The 27,942-nt window shown below is 54.7% G+C and overlaps 7 protein-coding genes and 1 non-coding gene across 8 annotated transcripts; 5 read left to right on the top strand and 3 right to left on the bottom strand.

Annotated features, from left to right (window-relative positions):
- Window positions 1–381: 381 nt before the first annotated feature.
- On the top strand, window positions 382–1,661 carry BDW47DRAFT_119966 (dTDP-glucose 4,6-dehydratase; the record flags this gene model as incomplete). The annotated part of the gene is made up of 3 exons (XM_024815425.1): window positions 382–512; window positions 595–1,145; window positions 1,213–1,661. The coding sequence occupies 3 exons, from the start codon at window positions 382–384 to the stop codon at window positions 1,659–1,661; spliced, it is 1,131 nt and encodes a 376-aa protein (XP_024668952.1).
- A 517-nt stretch (window positions 1,662–2,178) lies between these two features.
- BDW47DRAFT_t128 lies at window positions 2,179–2,249 on the top strand. The gene has a single exon. It is a non-coding gene; the product is annotated as a tRNA-Gly (tRNA).
- A 131-nt stretch (window positions 2,250–2,380) lies between these two features.
- Window positions 2,381–7,063, bottom strand: BDW47DRAFT_70383 (uncharacterized protein). Its single transcript, XM_024819644.1, has 5 exons — window positions 6,695–7,063; window positions 6,544–6,634; window positions 3,630–6,479; window positions 3,255–3,578; window positions 2,381–3,185 (listed from the first exon to the last, which is right to left on the bottom strand). The coding sequence occupies exons 1-5, from the start codon at window positions 6,871–6,873 to the stop codon at window positions 2,619–2,621; spliced, it is 4,011 nt and encodes a 1,336-aa protein (XP_024668953.1). The 5' UTR covers window positions 6,874–7,063; the 3' UTR covers window positions 2,381–2,618.
- An 842-nt stretch (window positions 7,064–7,905) lies between these two features.
- Window positions 7,906–10,183, top strand: BDW47DRAFT_111327 (uncharacterized protein). The gene is made up of 6 exons (XM_024813927.1): window positions 7,906–8,248; window positions 8,383–8,406; window positions 8,488–8,636; window positions 8,692–8,809; window positions 8,932–9,128; window positions 9,179–10,183. The coding sequence occupies exons 1-6, from the start codon at window positions 8,194–8,196 to the stop codon at window positions 9,659–9,661; spliced, it is 1,026 nt and encodes a 341-aa protein (XP_024668954.1). The 5' UTR covers window positions 7,906–8,193; the 3' UTR covers window positions 9,662–10,183.
- Window positions 10,184–13,894: 3,711 nt separating this feature from the next.
- BDW47DRAFT_119969 (putative APSES transcription factor Xbp1) lies at window positions 13,895–15,932 on the top strand (the record flags this gene model as incomplete). Its single annotated transcript, XM_024815426.1, has 4 exons — window positions 13,895–14,288; window positions 14,366–14,481; window positions 14,542–14,626; window positions 14,689–15,932. 4 exons carry the CDS (start codon window positions 13,895–13,897, stop codon window positions 15,930–15,932), a joined length of 1,839 nt encoding a protein of 612 aa, XP_024668955.1.
- A 606-nt stretch (window positions 15,933–16,538) lies between these two features.
- Window positions 16,539–21,893, bottom strand: BDW47DRAFT_111330 (DNA topoisomerase 2; the record flags this gene model as incomplete). The annotated part of the gene is made up of 3 exons (XM_024813928.1): window positions 21,581–21,893; window positions 21,194–21,526; window positions 16,539–21,137 (listed from the first exon to the last, which is right to left on the bottom strand). The coding sequence occupies exons 1-3, from the start codon at window positions 21,653–21,655 to the stop codon at window positions 16,542–16,544; spliced, it is 5,004 nt and encodes a 1,667-aa protein (XP_024668956.1). The 5' UTR covers window positions 21,656–21,893.
- Window positions 21,894–23,522: 1,629 nt separating this feature from the next.
- On the top strand, window positions 23,523–26,376 carry BDW47DRAFT_119971 (putative GTPase activating protein (Evi5); the record flags this gene model as incomplete). Its single annotated transcript, XM_024815427.1, has 4 exons — window positions 23,523–23,828; window positions 23,881–24,488; window positions 24,542–24,898; window positions 24,948–26,376. 4 exons carry the CDS (start codon window positions 23,523–23,525, stop codon window positions 26,374–26,376), a joined length of 2,700 nt encoding a protein of 899 aa, XP_024668957.1.
- Window positions 26,377–26,471: 95 nt separating this feature from the next.
- On the bottom strand, window positions 26,472–27,393 carry BDW47DRAFT_111335 (uncharacterized protein). The gene is made up of 3 exons (XM_024813929.1): window positions 27,163–27,393; window positions 26,923–27,034; window positions 26,472–26,839 (listed from the first exon to the last, which is right to left on the bottom strand). Exons 1-3 carry the CDS (start codon window positions 27,217–27,219, stop codon window positions 26,652–26,654), a joined length of 357 nt encoding a protein of 118 aa, XP_024668958.1. The 5' UTR covers window positions 27,220–27,393; the 3' UTR covers window positions 26,472–26,651.
- Between the last annotated feature and the right edge of the window lie 549 nt (window positions 27,394–27,942).

Here is a 27,942-nt window from a genome sequence, read left to right on the forward strand (position 1 = left end):
TGTGCAGACAATCATATCGTCTGATTGACAATCGAACTGCACTATATCAGCCAAGAGATCAAATAGGTCGAATGACGTATAAAGCGTCTACAATGGGTTATGATGGCACTGTTTCGTGATGGGATCAACGGTGGCTGGCTTTTCAGCAGGTAGACAAGCGCCCGTGCCCCGTCCATAGATGGCGGTTTCCAGGGAGTGCACGAGCTGACCTGTCTTGCAGGATCATGAATGAACAGTGCTATGCTGGCCTCTTCGTGCAAGTATTGACGTAACGAAGACATCTGCAGCGAGCTCGAGAGCCGATCAGTAATAAGACGCAGAACAGCCGTCACCCCGAAAGTGAGTGTCATGAACGGGACTGAAAACGCGGAGTATCCCAACATGCTCATGCGAGAAGACCAAAGCTCTTCGAATGGCTACCACCCTGCCGAAACCAACCGCGTGGAAGCAGCAACATCAGACTTCTTGGAAGGCGTGAGAACTATTCTTGTCACAGGGGCAGCTGGATTCATGTGAGCGAACCGTCACCCCCACCACTCCCTCGCGCTAAATGTAGACTATATCTTCACTTTCTGACGGCTGCGCACTTTTCAGCGGGGGATGGTTCGTTCGTCGCCTGATCCAGACCTACGGAGACCGATACGTGGTCGTATGCTTCGACAATCTCGGGTACTGCGCGTCTGTGGACAACTTCCGCGCCGTTCAGCACCTTCCCAACTTCCATTTTGTCAAAGGGGATGTGTGTAGTCTCCCCGATGTTGACAGTGCGTTGCGCAAGTACGCCATTGACGGCATTGTCCATTTCGCTGCGCGTTCCCACGTGGACGCTTCCTTTGACGATCCGCTTTCCTTCACGCGGACTAATGTAATTGGCACTCAGACTCTTCTCGAGGCTGCGAGACAGATCGGCTCCATTCGACGGTTCGTCCATGTCTCCACGGATGAAGTGTACGGGGAGAACGACGCGTCGGGTCCGCGGGGACTTTCTGCTTTCACAGAGGACGATACCCTACGCCCCACCAACCCGTATTCTGCGAGCAAGGCTGCGGCGGAGATGATCGTCCAGGCGTATCGGAAGTCGTTCCACATGCCGGTGATGATCACACGATGTAACAATGTGTTCGGGCCATATCAGTACCCGGAGAGTAAGTCGCCCTACCTACCTACCTATATTGTCTTGTTGGGATGCCTCTTACAAGGTTGTTTGCGCAGAGCTCATTCCGAAGTTAATCATGCATCTCCGAAGGGGCCAGAAGATGCCCATTCACGGCGATGGGCAGTGTGCCCGCGCGTTCGTATTTGCGGCGGATGCAGCCGAGGCGCTGGACATGATTTTCCACCGGGGAGAAGAGGGCGAAACGTACAATATTTCTTCAGAAACCCAGCTTCGGGTTCGGGAGGTTGCGGAGAAGATATTGGAGGTTATGTACGGGGATTGTCATCAAGACATTGAGGAGTGGATCGTGTCTGTTCCGGACCGCCCGTTCAACGACAGCATGTACTGGACTGATGATTCCAAGCTGCGTGCACTGGGGTGGGTGCAGAAGACGGGCTTTGATGATGCTCTCGAGGCTACTATCGAGTGGTTCTGTCGGGAGAGTGATGGGTTCTGGCCTGAGCTAAGAGGTATGCAGTGTCAGTCGGGTTCAATGACACAATAGCAGGTACCAGTGAGCCACATGAGTGAATGTAATATTGTGATCCATTGGCAATGAGATTGTAAAATATCTCAATGATTTTCATGGCCATGACAGTTGCGAATGGTTGTAACAACATGGTTTTTGACCCATTTTGTAAGGGGAATTCTCTGCAAGTCATCTGATGTTGGGCTGTATTTTTCTCTTCTATAATGATATTAGCCAGTACTTGGTGCTTCCTGGTTGACTGGCGTTTCTGATCGATTTTGTTATATGTTCAGCTCGGGAGATATATATATACATACTGTATACTTCTCGCAACAAAAGAGAAATCGATCATGTCGAACAGAAATCCTATTTCCTCATCCCATTCCGCAGAATTCAAGAGAGAAACACTAATATGACACCTTAATATATGTACATTCACACCAATCCACCTCATTACCCAACTCACTCTCTGATCTCTTCGATACATCGATGGAGTAGTAATAGAAAAACTAGCCCCTCTTATACCCACTACTTCCCTCGATACAATATGGAAGCATCATTGGTCTAGTGGTAGAATTCATCGTTGCCATCGATGAGGCCCGTGTTCGATTCACGGATGATGCACAAGTGTTTCTTTTTTTTTTTTCCCTTTGAACTCTACTGTTAAAGCTTTAGTCATTCTTTAGGAAGGGATTGTTTTTATTCACTAATTATTTTGAGTTGTGTTATTTTAATTCCATGGTAGAAATAAAACACTGCTCTGATTCACCTATGCAGTAAAGTAGTAAGTAAATAAAATAGTAAAGTAAAAATCTAACAAGTATTCCATATCAATGCAACGCCATCCAACCATGCCAACCGAATATAACCCCAAACCCAACATCCTACTAAGATAGACACTCCTACTGAAACAAACATCCACTACTAAAACAAAAAGCGGCCCAAGACCTCGCTCCACAGAATGATAAAACCAAATGCACTGCAATCTCCAGACTAGTTCCCATTGAAACTCCACCCCCCGTTCAGTCGCAGCCGCTGGCGCTCTGCCAGATCGCGCCGGATCTCGTCTTGCGTCAGTCCGTCCGCTCCCGACCAGTTTGCGCTGCTGGTGCGGTCGCGGAATTTCTTGATCTTCTTGTCGGCTTTGAATGTCTCCTCTAGAGAGAAGGGCGCGATCGGTCCGAAGATCGAGTCGACCTCCATGCCTTCCTGTTGTCGCAACAGCGACTCCAGTTCCCTCGGTTGCGCCCACTTGGGGACGGGCACCATGTCCGAGTCCGAGTCTTCGTCTTCGCTGTCAGTCGCGATCTCCGGCAATTGAACGTTTTCTCCATTAGGGTACTGGGGAGATGGCTTGGCGGGGGCCTTCTGGGAGGAGGCAATGGGGGTCTTGTGCGACGGACCATGCGACGGCTCCGCAAAGGGGATCTTGCCGCTGGCATACTTGGCCAGATCCATCGGGCCTCCAGGTCGCTGCGACTGCGCGGGCTTGTTGAGCATGGATGACCCCGGGTGAGCCATAGACGGGCCATGCCCGAAAATAGAAGACTTGGTAGGTTCCTGGAATCGAGGTCAGTCCATTATGCCTTCCAAAAAAAAAAAAAAAAAACCGTGCCATTTAGTGCCTACCTTGCGGATATTGGATTCCTTGCGAATGTTCGACTGGCGGATCGGCGGAGCCATCGTCGGGCGCGTCACGGGGTTTTGCTCGTCCTCCGTCCTCCTCCGCTTGACCTCTCCCGAGGGGATGTTACCCGGTCTCGGAGCCGTGGGTCGATGGCTGGCCTCCTCATCCAGACCTCGCTTCGGGGGCTTGGCCGGGTTCGGTTGCGGCGGGTTGATGGACCGACCAAACGTCTGGATCGACCCCAGACGGGAAGCAGGCCGGGCCGTTCCCATTTCGCCTCTTTGGGTGGCCTGGGACGCCGGGCGCTCGTGGTGGAGGGTCGAGGTCTGGTCAAAGTCAGTCAGCGGTGGTCTCCTAGCAGATCCAAAAGCACTCACCCTATCACTGGGCTGTTGGCTACCCTGCCGTTCCATCCGTCGCGCATTCTCCAATCGTCGCTTCTCGATCGCTTGCATGTGAGCGGCCTTCTTGGAATCTTCCACGCCAAGTCGCTCTCGTCGCTCCGCCTCCATGCGACTGCGCATCTCCTGGCGACGGGTCTCTTCCTGTTGCTGAGCAGCAGCGCGCTTACGTTCCAGCTCCCGTCTCTGCTCCTCCCTGCGCCGGGCCTCCCGTTCCTCTTGTTCCTTCTTCCGTTCGCTCGCCAGCTGTGCTTTCTTCTGTGTCTGGCTGGACACGGAGCTCTTGAAGCTACTGTTGGACGAGGCCGTGTGCAAGGATTGGTTGCTTGCCTTTTTCTTGATTGTCGGCGGCTTCGAGGCGGAAGGCGGAGGCACGGGGACACTGGACTCAGCAGCCGAAGCCAACGGCATCTGTCGCGAAAGAGCACTGCCCACACGGATCGACACCGGCTGCGGCTTCGGCTTTTGCGCCGCATCGCGAGCCGGTTTGACGGGCCGACGCTCGTTCTGTTTCGATTGATGTTGCGACATGGGGATCTGAGTGGGAAGCTTGGAAGGAACGTCGTGGGTTGTGTCGGGCTCCTTGGACGGCTGCTTTTGCACCTGCGATTTGTGTGGGGAGGGTGGTCCACGGGCTTCATGTTCGATAGCCGCCTTTTCTTGAGCGGCCTTGAGCTGCAACGCCCTCTGCTTCTCCTGGTCCCGGGCCTGCTCCGCCTCCTCTTCCTCGCGTTTCCGTTCCTCGAGTTCTCGCTGTCGACGCTTCTCCTCTCGTTCCGTGGAGCTCCGAGTCCGGCGACCCTCCTGGCGCGGCGGGCTGGCAATACGGGCGGATTGCGGTCTCGGTTTGTCCGCACCAGCCTCCGCCTTGGTGAGGTCCGGCTGGGTCTTGGGGTCGTCACTGGGCGATGGTGCTTCCATTCGGGCGGCTCCAGAAACACTGCCAGCGTGGGTGAACAGGCCCTTGGCCGAGCGGACGATGGATTGGAACCTGCTTTTCGACGCGCTCAATGGACCGTCCCGGCGGCCAGGGGAGCCAATCGGAGTGGTCGATGTGTGAGCGTCGGGGATCGACACAGACGCGCTCTTTTTGTGGCTCGGGCGCTGCGGAGACGAATAGAGAGGCGTTGCGGATCGACCCCTGGTGCCTTCCAAGGGCTCTCTGGCGACCGATGCGGGCCGCTCTGGCTTGTTCGCGCTCTGGTCGCGAGCAATCAGCACGGGCGCCTTGTCTTCCTCTCCTCCACGGCGCTGTCCTTCGGATGGGGTCTTGGCGGGGGCGGGAGTCTGTTTGTTCGGAACCAGTTGCTTGGCGGGCGAGTTCAAAGGCCTGATCCAATCATCTTCAGCAGCATCCTTGGGCTCCGGAGCCGGCGTGGAGCGCGCTTGCTGGGCCGCAGTCTCTGGCTTCGCATCGGCCTTGGCGGCGGGAAGTTCGGGGTAGGACACCTGGGCCGACAATCCGGGCACCGAAGGAATGGACTTGGTGGGTCGAGACGGCTGGAGCTTTCCAAGCATGCTGATCTTCTCATGCAGCCTCTGGGTGGAGGATTTGTTGTGGATTTTGCTGGCCCTGGCGTCCGCATCGGACTCCTCCTGGCCGGCTGGCTTGTCATCGTCAACGTCCATCTTGTTAGTGGGCTGCTCGTCCAAGGCAGCCGGGGCCGCCTTACTCCCGCCCGCCTGCCGACCGAGATAGCCCGATGGTCCGGCATTGGTCAATTTGGGCACGTCGACATAGCTCGTCCTAGAGAGTCTTGATCCACCGAGGCTCTTTTTCATCAGCGGCTCTCGGGCCGGCAGTGAGGCGAAACTCAGGCTGCTCTTGCGGACGGGAGGTCGTTCGGGGGTAGACCCATCCGAAGGCGAGCCGATGTCGTCAAAGCTGTCCAAGACCATCTCATCCTTGGATTCAGCCTCGTTCTCATGGATGGACTCGCGCGACTGAGTCGCTGGAGCTTTGACGGGCGATGGGGAGACCGTCGCCTTGTTGGGCTCTTCCTTTTCAGACACCGATTCTGGGATCGGTTGCTGGACCGCTGGTACTTCAGCAAGACGTTCGTTTGATTGCTGTTCCTTGGATGGGTGTTTTTCGGACGGTTCATCGGGTGAGGTTTCTTTCAACGGGGGTGCTTTGGCTGGGCGTTCTTTCGGTGGCCGTCCTCTAGCCTTGGGCTTGGGCGGGTCCTGCGGCATCACCTCTGGCTCTGGCTTTTGGACGGACTCTGGCACCTCCGGCGCGAGCTGTGGTTGGGGAGATTGCACGTCAGTTTGTTTCGGGGTCGAGTCAAGGATCATCGGTTCGGCGGTCTGTCCACGCTGGCGAACTTCTTCCTGGGCCGAGTGGAACGACGCGTTCGAGGTGCGGCGGTCCAGGTCCATGGAGGAGCGCGGTTGCTGGGTATCTTTCTTGACGGGATCAACGGGCTCAATGGGATCAACGGGCTCAATGGGCTCAACGGGCTCAGCAGGCTCTTCCTCGAACGGCTGGGTGGCTGGCTGGGACTCCGGCTGCACTTGTGTCAGAACCATGTCGTCGTCGTCGTCTTCTTCATTTTCGTCCACGCCACTGTCATCCTCGTGGTCCGGCATGCCATGGTACCCCGAATCGGTGTTGTAGGTCTGGAACGAATTGAGATTCTGGGTCCGACCCGCATCTTTGAGGGGTGACGCGGGTTCCGGCTTGCTTGTGGGCTTCGCGGCCGACGGGGGAGGGAAGGGGCTCGGTGCGGTGATGGCCTTTGTCGGGGAGCGGTGGATGCCCGGGCTGGAATTGAGTTTATCCTCCGTGCGGTTATGAGAGGAGGAGAAGATCTGGCTCAAGGGCTAGGGATGGTTAGCGACGAGGAGGGGGGGCGGGTGGGAAGTAGCGGGATGGTTGTCAACCTACCACACGGTGCTCATTGGGGTCCCTCTTCCGAATCGTGCGAGGGGTCTTGCCGCGTAATTTCCCCGGAGTTTTGAAAGCTTCTTTGAAATTGCTATGCAGCAGTCAGCATGGATCGCCATGTCCGGCATCTGTCATGTCGGTGGGCACGAACAAGTGGTTGTTGGAGAAGATCTCGGCCATATGTTCATTCAGCCAGTCCATTTCATGGCGCACGGGATATTCAACTTCTTCCAGTTCCTGATTTACCAGATTGACGACATTTTCCTTTTCGGCGGCAATCCAGGAAGCCGAGCCGACCGGCTTTTGCGACCTCGCGCCCGCAGCGGCCATGATGTAAACAAACAACGAACGGGGTTAGCAACGGGTGTGGGGGAGGGGGGGAGAAATTAACGAAAGAGGGCGAGAGAGACAATCATTCGGACCAAGTAGTCGCCATGAGTTGAGTGGTATCAGCGAAAGTATCGACGTGGGGCGAGAGGTGGTCGGTGTTCGAGGTCTGTAGGGAAGGAGAAGCTGAATCGGACAATCAAAACATCCCGAACGCGTCCACCACCTGTCACGTGAGCACACATATGCCTGATATACAAGGCCACGATGATATCAACGCTCTGGACGGTCATTCCACCACGCACTCGACACCTATACTCTTCAACTCTTAGATATTCGGTCTCCAGTATTCAGGGAATCCACATTCAAACCTCAAGTCTACAGAGACTATGTTCACACCGAATTTGTCGAGTCCCTCGCATTCCTAATCCCACAACCTGCAGATGAACATGCCTGCATACAATGGATTATTGCCTGGTCGCCTATCGGTCTCAACCTGGTACCATCTTGGTGATGTCATGTCGCCATGGAAAACAGGCTCAAAGGCTCCCAGGGTTTGTCGTTCCGTGTCAACCATGGGAATCTCCTATCGCCACGGTCTCGCTACTTTGAATATCATCTGGAGAGATTCAATGGGTGGGGGGGATCATCGGGAGATCAAGATCGTGTTAATGACACCGATGGATATCTAGAGTCTACTGTACTAAAAACAGACATTGCAGGAATTTGTTGTCAGTGGGGACTTTCAGGATCTATTCCCAGTTGATTTGAAGTCGACTCGACCCCTTGCATGAGCGCATGGAGAGCAACAGTCGAGGTCTTGTCACATGTCTCGGTTGGGAGGTTTGATCTCTTCATGAATAGAGAGTTAACCAGATAGATACTTGGATAAATGGATAGATAAATAGATAGATAGATAGATAAATAAATAAATTATTATTCTTATTATATACAGAATATAAAATAAAAGAATCAATCGTCATAATAATGGTAAGAAAGATCGGGAGGGTGATGCGGAACTGTCTATCTAGTCTAGTCTGTTTCGCTTGCTTATTTTTGCATTGCATCACCCTCTCTCTCTCTCTCTCTCTCTCGCTCTCTCTCTCTCTCCTCATTTCCTTGCTTTCTCTCCTATCTCTCCCTCTCCTCTTTTCTTCTTTTCTTCTTTTCTTTCCCACCTCCTTCTTTCTACCTTAATATTCTTTTCTACTTACATACTTTATTAATCCTTTCGATTCCTCCCCACAACCCCCATATTTACCATCCTCCTGTTTACTCGGCTACTTATCTCTCCGGAATTCCACCTCCCGCTTCCCTCCCACCATGGCCGACTCCAACAGCTTCGGGGATGTCAGCTATCCCAATCCCAACGGTGACAGTAAGGTTAGTGAAATATTGAATCCAACCTTCGGAGACTAGATATTCCAAAACAAATGAGCTGACCGAGTTGCGACCTAGTCTCCCGGCACAAAATTTCCTCCCCCGTTACACAGACTGACCACACTGCTTCAGACACCGGCAATGTCTTCACAAAGGGTAATTTTCCCCTTGACTATCGATCAATGCCATCGATAGTTTCTAGACCGCTCAAGATTGAGACTGACGTCGAACGGACAGGTCCCGTCGTGGATAATATCAAATCCGAAGCCTCCCGCACCGGTCAAGAATTCCGGGACTTGAGCAACGCCAAAGTCGCGCCCGACACCACCACCGCCACCGGGCAGCCCCTGACCTATTACCACTCCCTGCTGTACAGCCTGCTCAGCGTGAGTGTCCTATCAAATACTCTCACTCTCACCGCGTCCTGACTGGTGTGTCTAGTGGGAACAACCCCGTGCTACCGCCACCTCCTTCGCCAGCGTCGTGGTCTTCATCTTCGCCGCCCGTTACCTGCCTCTTCTGCGCTGGTTCTTCAAGTTCATCTATGTCGCGCTTGGCTGTAAGTGTCCATCTCCGTTCGGAGCGATTGGACGGAACCCCGCCAACGGGTGTCTGTGCGGAGTTACCTCCACCAGAGTAACTCCGATCATACGGTTCGATCGGCTGCTGACAGGTCGCTAGTCATGGCCGCCTTGGAGATCGGCGGCAAGGTTGCCCTGTCCTATGGCCTCGCCAGCTCGTTCCGCCCCCGCAAGTACTACACCATCCCCAAGGAGACCATTGAGGCGGTCCTGGAGGATCTCGAGCAGCTGTTCGACTTTGCCCTCATCGAATTCCAGCGCGTTCTGTTCGTCGAGAACATTGTCCACACCCTTGCTGTAGGTCATCGCCGCTGTGCTTGGAAGAACCGTGTCTGATAGTCGAGTAGTCTTTCTTCGCGGCCTTTACCGCCTACTGGCTGATCAAGTTCCTCCCCTTCTGGGGCCTGTCCCTCTTTGCGGCGAGCGTGGCGTACCTGGGTCCCCTGGTCTACATCAACAACCGTGAAGTCATCGATGCCCAGATTGAGAGGGCGCAGGCGATGGTCAACGACCAGGCCAACCAGATCAAGGACCTGGCGGAGGAGCGTACCACCCAGGCCACCGGTCTCATGAAGCAGTACGTCGACGACTACAGCGCCAAGGCCCAGGAGTACATTGGCCAGCGCCGTTCTGCCTCACCGGAGATGGCCAAGGTCGCCAACCCCGTGATCAAGAAGGAGCCGGTGTCCGAGCCCGCCGTCAAGACCTCCGACTTTCCGGAGGCGCCCCAGCAGGAGCCCCAGCAGGAGTCCCAGCAGGAGCCCGTGGTAGAGTCCATCGAGACCTCCAGTCCCGCGCAGGTCCAACAGGAGCCGCTCTTGGCTGTGTAAAGGATGCTCCGCAAGGCCGCCCCTTCATCTGCCGCCGGGTCCTCCTTCCTCCTTTTGGATGTGTGGGCGCTTGGTGGCATAGTGACGGATTCTTTTCCCTTGCATTCCGACGGGAAGGAGTCTAGTCGGAGCAGTGCAGTTGTGCCAGTGTGTGTATGTGTGGGACGAACCCAAGCGAGAATTGACCCGATATCATGGTACCCAGAAGGATAATTTCGTTGTTGTACGATGATCAGATGGTATGATGTGAATCTTTCCCAGTAGGGGAATTTCCCCCTTCGTATTTTATTTCATTCTCTTTCATCCTATCCTTTTCTCCCTTGATTGAATTGAACCCTCGCTGCTGTGTTCCGTTCCGTTCTCTCCTATTTGTGTCGTACCACAAAAAATTCTGTCTTTCCACAGATAGACCACACCATCGGATTTGTGTATTTTCTACGGGAACCCAATCAGAGGCTGTGTACTTTTGACCACCACCTATGTACCTACCGTAAGGAATGATTGATTGATTGATTGATTGATTGAACGCACGTCCAGCCAAGTCCGCGGTGGAGAAAGGAATCTCCCAAAGGAACGGATCACCGGCCGTGCTCCATGCTCTATCGTCGAGCTTGCTTCCCCGGCACCCGAACGACCAACTTGTACGAGGGTTCCATTGCATAACCGCCATGACCTGTGTGATACCGAGGAGACGGACCCGGAAAGGCCCCCCTCTCTTTCTTTCTTTCTTTTCTCCACCCAGTTGTGGGAAGGTCCAGCATCTGAAGCAGTCGAGTCTCACCCGAGGATGTTGGGATTCCGCCTTACACGGGACTTGCAAGTGCCGAGTTGTGAGTGCCGGTTGTTTTTTGTCTTTATTTTTTATACATTTATCTATCTTGAAAAGTTTTCTATATATTGATTTATTTGTTTTTATTTATATTTTACTCCCCCACTAATTTCAAGTTCCAACGTGACATTACTTCAAGGAGATAGGGTAGGATAGATAGGAAAGGACAGACCCGACCCTACCTCGGATCCAGCTTAACCATAACACCGGTGTCACTGTTGCAAGACTGTTTGAGGATTGTCGGGGATGAACCCATTTCCGGGTCACCGGGATGACGATCCGAGGAATGGGTAGACCATATTTCTGATGGCATCGTGTTTGGTTCTTTCTTTGCCAAGTATTGGATAGTCCTGGATGTTGTGGTCAACCTGTGAATGAACTAATCGGGCTACCTCAGGTACATAATGAGGGTCGGAGATCTAGCCTGTCTGGGTTAGAGGTTATTTCTACTTTGACCTCTCTTTCTGTATATCTCTCATTCTCCTGATCTACTCTAAATCTGATTACTACATTACATCCATCATATACTGTTTCAACATCATGGGCTACAGATGGAGGTTTCCCAGTAACAACCTAACCCTGAAACGGTGTCCCGTGGGAGAAAACCGACCCATGTGACCTTGATTGACTCCATCTCCCAGTTTGTCATTCCTTCTATCGAGTGGATTGATCAACATATTGTACAGCCGATGTGATCAGAAACAAACAGAAGCCTCCTAGAACAGAAAGGAAACCCTCTTTCCATCCAGCCTAGCCATGTTTCGGATATTGTGCTCTTCTCAACCTTCTAGATCTTCTAGTCTGTCTCATTCATCCATCCGAGTTTGTCTTAATTGACAAAGATGGATCTTGACTTACTTCCTCTTTGCCTTGCCTGTGATTAACTTGGGAATGATGATTTTCCTTTTGTTTATAATTTGTTTGTTTTGTAGGTATTCTTGTTTTTTGTTTGAATTTACTCCTTTTTTCTCTCTTGTCCACAAACAAGACCTTTGCCCTCCAAACACCCCTTTCTAGATCAAATGATGCGTGCAGCTACCATACCTACTGTTGATCCATACCTTCACGGTAGGTTGCACATAATATCCCAAGACAGCCATCTCACGCTGAGAGTGGAGAGTGGTGTTCCTGGAGACATATAGACATGTCAATGAAAGACCTTCAAAATCGATGGGCCCCACACCAAGCCTACGAGACCACTCCCAGACGCCACACATCGTGGGACTCCTGCAGAGAAGCCTGCGTGGAAGGTTCTTTGAAGACCGGCACTCACTCCTCCCTCCTTTGTTTCCAGCACACCACACAGGCACAGCCCGTGGCAATGAATGAAGCAGACTACTCACTAAAATGAGGAGACCCGCTTCTGCGGACGGCGTGACCATGGGTCCAACAGGCTGCTGGCTAGCCCGGGTGTGACATCTGCAATAGTGAGGCTTGATGTTAATGCTTACTCCGCTAGGCTGATCTGCTTTGTCGCCTGACGAAGAGGGGCCGTATCTGTCTTTACGGCGCTATACCTTCCGAGATCTCGGGGGTGTAACATTTTTTTTACTATGGATGAATTGTTGGCTTTGCTGGTTATGCTAGGGATTCTGTAGTTTGGTTGGGTGGTGTTGATTGTGGGTTGATCCTGGAGACGGAGAATTATCCTCATTTCGCCGTGTCTGCTTAGTCAAGACTCATAATAGAAAATGAAATAAAATATATTAAAAAAAATAAGAAAAAATAAGGGAAGAAATAAAAATACAATTAGAACCACAACTTTGCACACCTGCCTGAATCAGGACTCGTTGGTTGGTCGCAACCGCAATCTCCCGTCATACAGGAAGAAAGTATCCTGCAGCTTTCCGAAGGTCTCAGACCTCCCTAATAATCGCCTCGCGGAGCCATTCTCGTTGTATCTCTCCTGCTCATTGGCTCTTCACCTCTGAGGAGTTATCCTCCGTGGTTCCCGCCTGAAGTCGAGTTCACCGGATATCAATAGGTATCCGCTAGGGGAGGGCTACCTGATCCGGGAGAATGGAACCTACCGAAACGACCTTGGGTAGATAGGGTCAACGCATTGCGAAACAATGGCTGTCGACACCCTCTCGGATTTGACGGTTGCTCCAGTCCCATACCTCATTGGGCGTAGACCGCCGTCGGCCTTCTGTTTGCAAAAACAGAAAGCCAAGAGACACGGGTTTCAACCACGACAACGCGGGCGAGACGTGACCCTCCACATGGGTGCTGGGTGCGTGGGTAGCCCTGAAACCTGGATTCCGCCATGTCTCGTCTCGTCGCTTTGGGTCTGCGTCATCTCTTCTTCTCTTGGGTAGCTGCAGAAAGGGGGATGTGGAACGAATGGAGCCTCGAAGATCCGGTCCGCATGGGAGAGCGACTTTGTCCACCCCGCGAAAGGAAAGAATGATGCCCGGCGAATGGAACCCAATTATGTGAACAATCATCGTCCACCGCTTCTTGTCGATGAAGGTTCTGGTTGCAAATGGTCGGGTGTGTCCCGGTTATACTGGTCCACTAGGGCTCCAATCAGCCGTCGACGGGGTATGGCAAAGCCTGGACTCGCGCACTTTGCTTGGGAGGCCAGCGTGATGGGTGTGCCTCGTGATGTTGTTTTGCTTTCCCTTCGTTTTCTCTTGCCTTGCCACTGTTCAAGGACCGGTGAGGAGGGAAAATGGCATATGGGGAGGAGTGTACCCCCCTATCCAAGACATTCCACCCAACTAGATCTGATCCAGTCGTGGCCTTGGGTTCACCGCTCCCATTCCCCTCTCTCCCTCTATATTTCTGTTCAGGGTGATGCCTCGAGCAGAGATTGCATACCGCCGAACTAGGAAGGACAAACAGAGAGGTGTGGCCATTTGAGCGACTTTGATGATCAGATGCTGTCACGGATCGTATCCACTTCGGACCGGACCCTGTGCCAAATAGATCTACCTGCCTGTCTTGATAAAGGAGGTGACGGTTGCTCTCGTAGATCTCCATATCACTCCCAAAGTATTTGAGACCCTCCCTTCTGGCATGTCTGCCGTACCCACCTCTCACATCTTTATCTTTATCGTCTGCTTGCTCCCTTGTCTGTCTTATCTTGTCGGTCTGTCTTGTCTGTCTGTCTTGTCTTGTTCGGCCATTGTCTGCTTAAAGACATCCCTCCAGGGCTTCTAGAATCTCCTTCCTTCCTTTCTACATGTCTTAGGATCGACCGGGTGATCTCTTAGCCTCATCGTCTTTGTCTGTCCGAGATCAAATACGCCGTCGTCTGCCAGGGCCTTGGATTTTCCTTTTCTGGGATATACTACCATCCTTGATTGAACAAGAGGTCGAAGAGACATCGTCACAGCAAGACAGACTCACACAAGACCCCATCCCGGACTCATCGAGAAACCCCAGTGTGTGTGTATGCGATGGCATCCATAAAATCCCTCCTCAACCCTCTTCCTTTCCCAGAGAGAGACCGAGAGCGAGACCGGTTCTCCCTCCCAAATCCACAACCGTCATCATCGCCCAACACATCCAGTCCTCTACCTCTAGTCTCACGACCTCCGATCCCAGTCCCCGTTCCAATCCACCGCCCCAGAAAACCAAAAATGGCCAAAGACGCCCCCATCTTCAACCGCGGCAGAGTCAGAGGCGAGTGCCGCTTTGCGCCGTGCGAGCGCCGAGACGCCGAGCTGTTGAAACTGCACCGTGACTTCCAGATCCATCCCATGAGTGACATTGCGGAGTTTCCGAGGCATATTCCTTATAATAGCGATAAGAAGTCGTTTCAGGAGAAGACTGGCCGGGGGGGTTTTGAAGGTAGTTACCCTCTCTCTCTTTTTTTATTCTATGTTTGTTGTTCTTAATGGGAATGATGGGACTGATGGTTTATTGAGTCTTTCAATACACGTTTAAGATCCCCGGGCAGGATAAGCCGTGGACGGTTATGTGGGATTATAATATCGGTTTGGTTCGGACGACTCATCTGTTCAAATGTCTGGACTATTCAAAGGTACATACATCCATCCACCTCTTCACTCCCTTACAATTGAACATACTAACTAATCAACAGACCACCCCCGCCAAAGTCCTTAACGCAAACCCCGGCCTACGCGAAATCTGCCACAGCATCACCGGCGGAGCCCTCGCCGCACAAGGTACCCCCTCCTTACCCTCCTCCCCTTACGCTCTCCCCTTCCTACTTGGCTAACCTCCAAAGGATACTGGATGCCCTACACAGCAGCAAGAGCCATAGCAGCAACATTCTGCTGGAAGATCCGCTACGCACTAACACCTCTCTTCGGCGTGGACTTTCCAAACGACTGCATCCATCCGGATAATCGGAACCTGTTCGGCAGAATGATCGTCTCGCCGCAGGTTATTCAGATGGCGACTCGTGAGACGAGCGTTTATAGATGCATGGAGAGGGGCGAGTATGTCTCTTCGCGGATGGAGGGGGGCGGGCATGTCTCGAGTCGGGAGATGGTGAGCTTTGATAGTCAATCGTACCGGTCTTGTCAGGATGGGTCGAACACGAGTGTCCAGTCTGAACGAGCACCGTTCCATCGTCATCATCATCATCATCACCATCGGTATGCAGGCAGGATATACGGTAGAGAGGGAGGGGGAGGCGGAGAGGGAAGGAGAGGATACCGCTCTTCACCAGATTACAGCACCGATATCTCGACGACTAGTACCACGGCGAGCACAGCGCCGCATAGCTTGTCTGCTAGCCCGCGCAATACATTCAAACCTGTTAATACACCGCGCAGTCTGGATGGGCTACAGGGGAGGATCCCTTCGCCGGAGACGCTGTCGACTTCTATGAGGAGGATGTCTGTGCAGCAGCGGGCCATTACTGTTACCACCACTACTACTGCTACTATTACTGCTGCTGCTGCTACTGCCAACTCAGACAGTGGCAGTGAGAGTGACGGTGGGATGGGCTTGTCTCCTGGACAATATAGACCGATTTGTTCGTCACTCTCTTCGTCGTCCAACTATCTATCCTCTTCTTCGTCGCCGCCGTCGTCATCCTCCTCTCCAACATGCTCCCCAACCGCATCATCGACGTCAACGTCAACGCCAACACCACCAACAACAACAACAACAAAAAGCGCAACCACATCCCCACAAGAAGCAGAGCAGACAAAATCCAACTGCAGCACCACACAGATCTCTCCATCCATTCCCTCCCCCTCAAAAAACCACCTACATACATCCCCCCCTCACCCCCACAATCCACTCTCCCTTGAGATACCGAGAAAACGCAAACCCAGCGCTGCCCTCTTCGCCCGCGAAGTCAAAGCCGCGCACGCCCTGCTCGATCTTCACACAGCGACAGCTAGCGATGATGAGTTTGTGGGGTCGTTGGCTTGTAGAGTTGGTAATGGCGCTGGATGTGGTGCTGGGGCTGGGGTTGGGGGGGAGGGGGCGAGGAAGAGGAGGAGGGCTTCGGCTTGATTTTTCTCCTTTTGACTTCTTCTCTTTCCTTGAGGTGGATTGACTGATATGGCTGGTGATGGATGCATGCGTAGATGATGGTAGGTAGGTAGGTAGGCAGGTAGGTAGCCAAAGATAAGGATGAACAAGACAAGGCTGGTTGATAGAAGGAGTCCCTGGCTTTATTTTTCTTTTCTTTTCTTTTCTATTATGTCTATGTATGTTGTGTCTCTTTCTAGTTTTCTACTCTGGTTTTTCATCCCATTTCATCGCAGTTCGGTTCGTTTCAGTTCATTTAGGCACTTGCGCTTTAGATATCTGGCAGGGATCTTTTATTTTCTTTTCATTCTTAGGGCTAGAACTGGTTGGTAGATGGATAGCATTGCGTATGGGTACTTGATATAAGGGTTTATATTTTTATGGAGCACTTCTCTCTCCCCTCTCCTCTCTCTTGTTAATATCATTTAGGATAGCTAAAGACGTCATCATACAATTGGGATAGACTACGACGACTACGAAACTAATAAAAGACACAAATAATTCAGAACCATCCATTGACCTAACGCCACATACACTGAAATAAAATAGAAAATAAGAAGAATTCGATGTTGATAGAAGAAAATCAGGCGACTACTCGCTCTCATCATCAAAATCATCCGCAGAATCATCCCCCCCATCGTCACTATCATCCTCAATCACGTAAGTCTTCTTCGCAGCGGCCGTCCGTCGCGCCGGTCGAGCGGCCGCCTGTCGGGCCGGACGGCGCGGGGCGTCCTCCTCCGAGTCTGCGCCCATCTTGCCGGCGGGCGAATCCAGGATGTCGTTGGCCATGGCGTCGATGTCGTCGTCGGAGTCGACTACCTTCTTTTTCGCGCCCGCCTTGGTCTGCTTAGGAGCTGGCTTTGCGGGGGCGGCTGCGTCCTTCTTGGGCCGGCCGCGAGTCTTGGCTGCCGTTGCCTTGGGCGCTGCGGCTGCCTTGCCTCTAGGGGCCGGTTTGGCCTTGGCTGCTGGCTTCGCTGCCACTACTGGGTCCTCTTCTTCGTCGTCGTCGTCGCCCTCATCCTCGTCAGCGGTCGCCGGCTTCTCCTTGGACTTGACCTGCAGGGCCCGCCGCGGCGAGTTCTGCGGGATCAACTTGCTGTAGTCGGTCTCGTCGGGATCGAAATCGCCCGATCGTTTGGCGGTCCGCGAGTTCGTACCCAGCGCCGGGCTGTTGCCGGCGTGGGGTCGCTCCGAGAACAGCTCGCGCGACTCGGACGAGGCGTCGTTGCCGCCGATGCCCTTGACCATCTTACTGACATCTCCCAGCAGATCATCCCCATCGTCGCTGTCGGAATCGTCCAGCTCGGTGATCTTGGCGGGTTTGCGGGCGGCACGCGACGGCAGTGCGGCCGGTTTGGTCGCCTCTTCCTTGGCGATCTCCATGAAGTCATCGTCGTCCAGCGAGTCGTCGTCCTCGTCCTTGGGCTTGGCCTTCCCCTTGGCGGCAGGTTTGGCGGCAGCCCTTGGTGCGGCACGACTCTTCTTGGGCATGACCTCTTCCACGTCAGACATGTCAACATCCTGGTCCCCATCCTCCTCCTCCTTCGGCTTGGCGGCCGGCTTCAAATAGTTCATCAGGCCACCCTTGGGCTCCGCCTTCTTCGCGGCGGCGGCCTTCTTCGGCTTGGGTGCGGCAAAATCTTCGTCATCCGGGTCATCGCCGGCGATCGCCTTGCGCTTGCGCGCCGCCGGTTTGCCACGGCCCACGGCGGTCATGAGCTTGGACGAGGTGCGACGGTCCAGGTTGGCCACCTTGCGCTGGCGACGGGACTCGTCGTCGAGCTGGAAGCGCCACTCGTTGATGAACGCGTCGAGATCCTCGCGCCAGATATCCTCCTTGGTCCGCTTGATCAGGGCGTCGATCTCGACCTCCTTGTCCCCGATCTGGCGGCGGAGACGTTCGACGCGTTCCTGGGTCAGCGACCAGATGGCCATGCCGAGCAGGTAGTCGTAGGCGCCCGGTTGAACGTCGCCGGACTCCTCGGCATCGTCGGCGGGCTCTTCCTCGTCCTCGAGGGCAGGCTCGATCTCGCCAGCCTTGGCGGCATCGGCGACCTTGGGGAACTGCTTGAACCCCTTGTCCTTCAGCTCTCGGACGAGGACGGCCTTCTTCTTCTTGGAGACGACCAGATCCCCGTCGATGATCATCTGCACGAAGCGGGCCTGGTTGGTCAGCTTGTCGAGCTCCCGCTGCAGCTCCGCGAGCTGGTGCTGCTTGCGGCGCTCGTAGAACTTCAGGCGCACGGCGTAGAACTCCTTGAGCATGTCCTCGACGGTGGTGTATTTGGTCAGGCGGCCCTCGGGGTCGAAGGCCACCAGGTTGGAGGTGGCGATGGTCTTGGTCAGCTTGAACTTGTCCTCGTAGTCCTCGGGCTTGATCTTGGTGTGCTTCTCGTCCATCTGGATGACAAAATGCACCTTGGTGTGGGTGTTGTAGTCCTTGTAGTCCTTGATGAAGGAGGGCGTCTTGTCGGCCTTGATGATGTCCTCGAGCTTGTCCTTGAAGTCCTGCGTCCACGAGCGGATGGGCAGCTCGGTGATCTCCACCTCCTTCTCGCCGCTCTCCCGGATGATGCCGCTGAACTTGTAGCGGTCCCCGCCGAGGGCTTGGACCTCGCCGGTGAAGCCGCGGAACCACGGCTGCATCGTCTGGACTTCCTCGCCGTCCATCAAGCGCCGCAGATTGGCGACGACGTCCTCCGGGTTGTAGTTGGGGATGGAGGTGCTCCAGCCCGTGCCGATGCCGTCGGCGCCGTTGATGAGGATCATGGGCACGACGGGCACGTAGATCTCGGGCTCGATCTTCGCCCCGTCGTCCTCGTTGTAGGTGAGCAGGGGGTCGTCGGCGGCGTGGAAGACGCGCCGGGCGAAGGGGGACAGGCGCGTGTAGATGTAACGCGCGCTGGCGCAGTCGGAGCCACCCTGCAGCCGGCTCCCGAAGTTACCGCTGGGCTCCAGGCAGTTGACGTTGTTGGAGCCGACGAAGGTCTGGGCGAGGCCGACGATGGTCTGCTGCAGCGAGCCCTCGCCGTGCTGGTAGGCGGTCTGGCCCGAGACGTAACCGGCCAACTCGACGACCTTCATGTCCTTGCGCAGGTTGCGGCGGAAGCAGGTGTAGAGCACCTTGCGCTGGCCGGGCTTCAGGCCGTCGACGACGGAGGGGATGGAGCGCATGTTGTCGGCCATGCTGAAGAGGATCAGCTCCTTGTTGATGAAGTCGGTGTAGGAGATCTTGTCGACGCTGTGGTCGAGGAAGGTGCCGGGGCGGAACTGACGCAGCCACTCCTTGCGCTCGTCGGCCTTCTTCTTGGAGAAGGCGAGCTCGATGAGCTGGGACTCGTTGTCCTGCATGGTGTGGAACTCCTTGAGGTGGCGGTCGAGGTCGCGGAAGTAGACCTGGGCGTCCTCGGTGGTGCTGGTCCCCAGACCCTTGTAGTACTTGTGGTCCCAGCCGCGCTCGTGGGCGTGGGCCTCGCGCCAGCTCTCGTACTCGGGGATGGTGAAGAAGGAGCGCTGCTTGGTCGGGTTCTTGGGGTCGCCCTTCCAGACCTTGACGATCGGGGTGATGAACTCGATGAGGAACTCGGGGATCTTGAGCAGGCTGGGGAACTGGGCCTGCAGGAAGTTGATCAGCAGGCCCTTGATGTGGCTGCCATCGTGATCCTGATCGGTCATGATCATCAGGTGGCCGTAGCGGAGGCCGCGGGTCTCGGTGTACTCCTTCTTGTGCTGCAGGCCGATGAAGTTCTTGATGTTCTGGATCTCGGCGTTCTTGGCGATCTGCTCGAAGGAGGCGTCGCGCACGTTGAGCAGCTTCCCGCGCAGGGGGAAGACGCCGAAGAGATCGGGGCCGACGACGGCGCGGCCGGCCATGGCCAGGCCCTTGGCCGAGTCACCCTCGGTCAGGATCAGGGTGCAGTGGTGGCCGTCCTTGGTGCCGGCGCGGTTCGCGTCGGTCAGCTTGGGGTTGTTCATGCGGGAGCGGCGGCCGGTGTCGCCCTTCTTCAGCATCTGGTCGGCCTTCTGCTGGGCGAAGTGGAGGATGTTGGACATGACCTCGGTCTTGAGGACCTTGCGGTAGAAGTCCTCCTCGAGCGGGCACTTGCTGCCGAACTGCGAGGCCTTGGTGGTCAGCTGCTCCTTGGTCTGGGAGGTGAAGGCGGGGTTGACGATGAGGCAGTTGACGAAGATGAAGATGTGGTTCCGGATCTGGGCGGTCTTGAGGGTGGCGCCGTTCTTGTTCCGCTTCTTGACCTGGTCGGCGAGGCGGTTGCAGATCTGGTCGGCGATGTAGTTGACGTGGGTGCCGCCGGAGGTGGTGGCGATGGAGTTGACGAAGGAGACCTGGTGGAAGGCGCCGTCGGAGACGGTGAAGCCGACCTCCCAGTGGGGGTCGGGGTTGCAGGTGATGATCTCGTCCTTGGGGGCGGGCCCGTCGTCGCCGCGCTCGCGGCGGATGGCCTTGGTGTACATCTCCATGTACTTCTTGAAGTTGCGGATGGGGATGCGGGAGCCGTTGAGCTTGACGGCGACCTTGGTGGTGCCCGCCAGATCGTAGACGCGACGCTTGACGAGGGCCTCGAAGTCGTCGTCCATGCCGTCCATGCCGAACTTGGCGTAGTCGGGCTTGAAGGTGACCTTGGTGTAGTCCTCGCCCTTGGAGGCGTCGGTGATCTTGGCCTTGCCCATCTTGGTCATGTTGTCGGTCCAGGTCTGGCGGTACTTCCTCTTCTGGGAGGTGTCCTGGGTCTCGATGCTGAATTCGGTGGAGAAGACGTTACAGAGCTTGGCGCCGAAACCGTTGCGGCCACCGGTGACCTTCTGCTGGGTATCATCGTAGTTGGAGGAGGTGAGGAGGTGGCCGAAGATCAGCTCGGGGACGTGGATCTTCTCCTTGGCGTGCATCTCGATGGGGATACCCTTGCCGTTGTTCCAGACGCTGATTTCGCCGGAGGCGCGGTCGACGGTGACGCGGATCTCGTCCATGTTCTTGTCGTTCTGACGGTTATCGGCGGCGTTGACGACGATCTCGTCGAAGATCTTGTAGAGACCGGGAACGAAGGAGACGGTGCGGTACTCCATGCCCTCGGACTCGGTGCTGTAGACCCACATCTGCTGCTCGGTGCGCTCTGTGGAGCCGATGTATGTATCGGGACGTTTGATGATGTGTTCTAGTTGGGTGAGCTAACATATGTTAGTACCACCGACTTCTGGTGGGGGAAGGAGAATATGGAACGTACTTTCTGGTACTTCTCTGTTGCGTCGGCTCCCTTGGCCGCGGAGGCTTTGGGGAATTCATCAGCGGCGTCATCTATAAAAGATTCATTCTCGACGTCGGCGAGGGGTTTGGAGCCGGCCTTCTTGGTGGCGGCACCCTTGGTGGCCTTCTTCGGGGGGGTATGCGACATGACGGAATCGTCTTCCAAGTTGTCGCCGGAGTCGTCGTCGCTCTCGAGATTGACGGCTTTCTTCGCGGCGGCACCTTTGCCTTTTGCGGTGAGAGTGGTCTGGGTCTTTTTGGGAGCGGCCTTCTTAGGGGCCGCTTTCTTGGGGGCAGCTTTGGCCTTGGGTTTCTGGGGTTGTTAGAGGACTTTCAAGATATTTGAGGAGATGGGCGCAAGACGTACAGGGGCAGGTTCCGGGACGAAGTCGGAACTTCCCTCGTCGTCGAAGACGGATTCCACCATGGAGTCGTCGGACATGGTGAGAGATGTCGGGGGGTGAAAGAAATTCCAACAAAGAAAAGGATGGCGGGAGTTGGAGGGGACAAAGCGACAAGCGCAGGAACGGGGATCCCAACCAGAGGGTCAACCTCTGGAGAAAGGGATCGAAAGAAGGAATATTAGAAGACAGAAAAATAATAAAAAGATACAGAAGGAAGCGAAAGAATTTGGCGAGAGAACGCCCGGGAGGAAGGTGGTGGAGGGGCGAGGGGCTGGCGGGAGGTGAGGTTGTTGACGCGACCTGATCTTGATGGATAACGAAAGAGATCAGGAAATTGCCGCTGGAGAAAGGGTTGATCCGGTCCGAGGGCGGACACTAGGCCCGAAGAGGAAATGTCTAAACATGGCGTCCGGATTGGGCAAGTCGGAAACAAACAAACAAACAGATCTATTTTGTAGTTCTTTTGATAATACATGTTGTGATGCATACTGTCAGTAGATCAGTAGGCATCCGAGCTCAAGAAGGTAGAAAGCTGTCAGATTGTCAGATTTGATTTGAACGTCGGATTCTGCCTTGTCAGTCTGACTGGCTGACTGTATCACCGTGACTCGACATGGGTCTACTGGAACTAGTACACTTTGACGTGTGTAGGGGATAGGTCATCCTATCTTTATTTTATACGAATGTTAGGCACTTGATCTCTGTCGAGTAAAAATACGAGGAGATGAGATATCCGTATATATAGGAGTATCTATATATGTTGATCACGCCACATGAACTGGCTCGTATCCTGGTTCTCCTTGTTTTCTATAATATTGATACATAACATATATAATATATACATAATATCTATAATATATACAGTCGTATCGATGATGTATATTACAAATACTGAAGGACGGGAGACCAGACGTACGGTAATTTACCAACGGACCAATCAGCAGTCCCCCTGTATGATCATGGCCAATCACCATCAAGGAAAGTAAATCTCCGACACGGGTGAAACGGGGACAGAACACCGATTCAGGGGCTATACCTTTCTTCGGTACTAACCCAGAATCAATCGACAGATCTGGACCTCGGGAGAATCGTGGATCATCCTCAACGACCCCTCGATGGACGAAAATGGTCGTGCTAGCTCTCACCGCATCATCTCCACTGGAAGATCCCGTCGAGGCCACGGAAAATGGAGTCCGTATGGACGGGCGAGGGGGCGAGGAAGACGCGTGATCTCCATGACGATCTGTCAAGACGCAAGGAATCCCGGGTGCATGCATAAGGACACCGTTGATATCCGGGGTCCAGGATGTGTTCGGGGTAGATTGACGGAATAGTATGGGAATAATGATGGGAATTATCGTGAGAATATTGAAGAGAAATGATTAGGATCAAGAATCCCGTCGGACTAGTGAGAAAGAAGTATGGATAGTGTGCACTAGAGGATTAGGAGAGGGTGGGATTCTCCCTACTAGTCCTTGACCGCCGTTATTCGTCTCTCGTAGAAATCCAGTATCATTCCAGGAGTCAAAACAACCCGCTTTTCTCCTTTCCACTCTCACCTCATCTCTCACTTCTTTTTCTTCTCTCTCTCTCTCTTCCCTCTCTTCTCTTCTCTCTCTCTCGTCCAGATACCTCGATCCAAGGACATTGTCAATATCATTGTCTGATCTCTTCCATGAAACCCCATGCTGCCGTCGACCCCCTCGCGTCCTGATCATTCCTCACTTCACCCCTTCCCCGAGGAATGTGTCATTGATCTGACTGACACCAATTAAACTATACAAAATATCGATCCGAAACAACGATACGAAATTACTATACATATAGAATTGAAAACGGAAAAAAAAAAATAGACATACAATGGACAATCCCCACGGGAGACATCTCCCCGCCCAGACCGACTCCATGGTCACCGTCCCGCTGTCGCCCAATTCAGAACGCGCCCGCGAACTCTCCCAGGTGGATCTCGCGCGTCCCGACTGGCAGTCCCCAGACGTCCCGCAGGCGGCCATCGCTGTCACTGCGCCCTCCGAGTCCGCCCCCGACGACGACGACGACGCCAAGACCCTCCTCGAGCCCGTCGCCTATCGGGCCTCCGCCGCCTCCTCCATCCGTTCCCGCTCCAGCGAAGAGATCCCCCGCAGTGAACTCGACTGGGAGGAATTGGACCGGACCGAAGAGCAGGAGCCGCGGGGGGACAGCTCCGATGAGGTATGTCTGCAATCTCGAACACAACTGTCAGTCGGCATACTAAGATTGCTAGTCCACCGCCCTCCTCCTGGCCCGTTTGGAGCAGGAGAACAACGCCCTCGCGACCAACCCCAAGTCCGGCATGGCCAACGTCCAGGCCCAATATGCCCAGCGCCAGTCCCGCTCCCAGTCCCTGCACCAGATCAAGCGCCTGATCGATGAGGATCCGAACTCCTCCCTGCGCTACTCCCAGCTGGCCCCGCCCCCGATGACCGAACTCGAGTTCTGGGCCGCCCTGGTCGCCGATTACTCGCGAACCGCCCATCGATTGCCCACCCTGACCACCAACAAGATCCGCGGCGGTGTCCCCGCTCCCTTGCGGGGAGTGGTCTGGCCCAGTCTGGCTGGCGCCCGCGATTCCACCCTTCTGTCCGAATTTCAGCGTCTCTGCGGCGAGTCGAGTCCCTATGAGGGGCTCATCGGCAAGGATATCGGCCGTAGCTTTCCCAACGTCGAGATGTTCCGCGACCCCAACGGCGAGGGACAGCAGATGCTGGGACGCGTCTTGAAGTGTTTCAGTCTGTACGACACCCAGATTGGCTACTGCCAGGGGTTGGGGTTCGTGGTGGGGCCGTTGTTGATGCACATGACGGATGCAGAAGCGTTTTGCGTCTTGGTTCGGTAGGTGCCCTCGTCCCCATTAGAACTGACCAACACGGGACTAATCAACCCAGATTGATGGACCACTACGACCTGCGCACATGCTACTTGCCCGACCTCTCCGGTCTGCACCTCCATGTCTACCAGTTCCAGAACCTCCTGTCGCGCCTGCGACCCGCGCTCTTCGCCCACCTGGAGGCCCTCAACGTCGAGCCCGTCTACGTCTCCCAGTGGTTCCTGTCCTTCTTCGCCGTGTCGTGTCCCCTCCCCATGCTGCTCCGCATCTACGACGTCATCTTCCTTGAAGGTGCCTGCGAGACGCTCATGCGCGTGGCCCTGTCGCTAATGCAGCGCAACGAGAAGCGCATCCTTGCCTGTGCCGAATTCGAGGATGTCCTCCAGCTCCTGCTCTCCCGCAGTCTCTGGGATACGTAAGCCTCCCAGCCCATCCTTTGTCTCAACCCCCACTGATAATCCCAGCTACGCATGCCACGCCGACGACTTCGTCAACGACTTCGTCTCCCTCACATCCCTCGTGACCAAAGAGAGCCTGCAGACCCTAGAAGCCAGCTACAACCAATCCCAAGGCGTCCCCACCGGCATCTCCTTCCCCCAGATGCAGGCAGCCGCCTCGCGCTTCCTCGGCCGCTTCTGGGCCGGATCAGGCTCCAGCTCCAGCTCCGTCAAGTCGCTCAACCTCACGCCCAACGCGCCCGCCGCGCGGGGCAGCATCCTGCGCCGGTCCACCTCCAAGCAGAGCATAACCTCGACCCTCAACTCTGTCGAGTCGTCGTCAGACGCCAGCACGGCCCCAACGGAGCTCTCCCCAGAGCCATCCAAGCCGCGCGCCAAGTCCGCCATGACCCCGCCCAACCACAAAGACCGCGACCTGCACACCCAGATCGAGGACCTCCTCATGGCCCTCGGCGACCTCCAGCGCCAGCACACAGACCTGACGCGCCAACTCCAGCAAGAGCGCGAAGAGCGCGAAGAAGACCAGGCCCTGGCCCAATCCATGCTGCAACACGTCAAACAGACAGCCGACGACTCCACAACCGAGCTCGTCCGCAAAGCCGACGAGCGCTTCGCCGCGCGAAAACCCTCCGTACCCTCCGACCCTCCGCCCCACGGCTCCTCCGCCCTCGACACAAAGCACCAGCTGCGCGACGACCTCGCCCGCTGGAAAGAAATGCACGCCGTCGAAGCAGAGCGCTGCCTCGGCCTCACGCGCCGCATCGACGACCACGAGCGCGAGACCACCTCCCTGCGCGAAGAGCTCCGCGAAGCCCGCGGCCGGATCCAAGACGGGTACCGCGATCGCCAGCGTCTCGAGCGCACCGTGCGCGACCTGCGCAATATGAAGATGTCTACCGCGCGGGGAGACACCCCGCCCGACGTGCTGCAGTCGCCCATCAGTCCGACTTCCCCGAGCGACGGCAGCAAGTCCGGCCTGCGCGAGCTGAAGCTCGTGCGCAGCAACTCGCAAAGTCAGAAGCGGACTTCGCTCGCTACTAAGCGCAGCAGTACCGGTGCACGCAGCAGTATGGGCGCTGTCCTGGCTGAGTCTACCAATATCAACAACAACAGCAACAACAACAATAACCGACCACCTGCTGAAGAAGCCCTGCTCATGGAGCTCGTGACTTCTAAAACGGCGGAAGCAGTCGCCAAGCAGGAGCTGGAAGAAGTCAAGGCCAAGATGGAGGGTCTGCGCCGCATGGTCGGCGGCGCTGCTGCGGGCGGCCTCCTCCTGCAGCAGCAGCCGGTTTCGCGACCGGCGCTGTCCCGGAGCGGGACGACGATCGAGCGGTCGCATAATCGACGCAGTATGAAGTCCGCTGAGGGGGGTGGATTCTTTGGGTGGGGTCGCCGGGCGGTGTCTGCTCAGGAGGAGCCTGTGGCTAACTGAGTAATCTTTTATTTGTATTTATTTATGTATGTGATGACGACGACGATGTTTTGCATGTGCTGTATTTATGTTACCAGTACATATATCAATTCTCCTCCTTCTCCTTCCTTCTCCTTCCTTCTCCTTCCTTCTCCTTCCTTCTCCTTCCTTCTCCTTCTCCTTCTTCTCCTCCTCCTTCTCACCTCTCACTTTCCGTACATCAAGCCCAAGAATCAACACCGAGGCTCCCGCCCATGTACAAAGTACCAAGAGAACAGGCAAAGAAGGAAGAAAAGTTAACAAAAAGCAGCATACCCCTGCAACCCCCCAATAACCGCAGTAGCCACAGCATTACTGCCCACCCCGCGCTTCGCATACCACCCCGCACTAACCCACACGATGGCCACCATGACGGCTGCGATGGCCTTGTGGATGGGCTGTTGCAGGAGGGAGGGGTCTTGGGACCAGGCGTAGTTGAGGAGGGCTTCACGTCTATTAGTATACTGGGGTATATTTCATACTTATGTATATGAATTTGGATTCAGGATAGGTAAGGAGGAGACGAACCGTTCATGACGAAAAACCCACTCCCTTGGTACCAGCCTGCTTTGGCGCATGTTGAGGCTAGGGTGGGCAGGGAGGTGAATTTGGGGGTGGATTGCCAGTCTTTTGCTGAGATCTGGTATTGATCTTTGTTAGTATTTGGCTTCGTACATTGGGTGGGGAGTCAGTTGTATAGGGTGAGTTGGTAGATTTGAGGAGGTATGGTGACGTGGATGATATGATGGGATAGAAGAGGTAACATACAGTATGGCCTACAGAGACCAGAAGCCAGCCGATGGCGGTTGATTTGAGGGCGGACATTTTTTGAAGAATTTTTTCTTTATATCGGTTGGATGTCTGTTGATTGTTGAAGTTGTTGTGAGATAGATGTTGATGATAATGAGACAGGATAATGAACAACTAGTTAGTTAGAGGAGAGAACGCCAAGCCCGAATGCCTCGGTTATGGATTCTCCGCATCTCGCATGGTCTGAGCTTGTAGATCTCGTCGTGATTGTTGTGGATGGATGGAGGGTATTGTAGAGTGGGTTGTTGCTATTCTGTAAAATCAGTACATGTGTCGTACTGTTTAAGGTTTAATAGACTTCTAACTGTACCCCTGTTGTAAATTTACTATGGCTGCTGCTATTTAGGGTCCAGGTAGAACTATTGGTCAGTTGAGTATGTGGGTTTACGGAGTAGGTATGCTCCTGATCTAGCTGTTTCACTATGGATTCTTACTTATTTGACTAGGTCTCGCATTATTGTAGTGGTGCATGGCGTAGTGAGGTGGAAACCTGAATAGTTGTCCCGATAAGAATGAGGGCCGGATTAATATCGGCATCACTCTGTTTAAGATTGAGTATGATGCAGATGATATGCAGACAGCATGATGCCAGTAATATGATGCATATAATATATTGCAAGTAATGTTATCAGAGTAACGGTCTTATCAATCAAGTGGGGATGTTCTATTTGATATAAATCTGGACAGAATTAGGGCACGCGGATCAGCAGACCACATCACTCCAGTCTCACCCATAAA

The sequence above is a fragment of the Aspergillus candidus genome, assembly GCF_002847045.1.
Source record: "Aspergillus candidus strain CBS 102.13 unplaced genomic scaffold BDW47scaffold_54, whole genome shotgun sequence".
Classification (NCBI taxonomy): domain Eukaryota; kingdom Fungi; phylum Ascomycota; class Eurotiomycetes; order Eurotiales; family Aspergillaceae; genus Aspergillus; species Aspergillus candidus.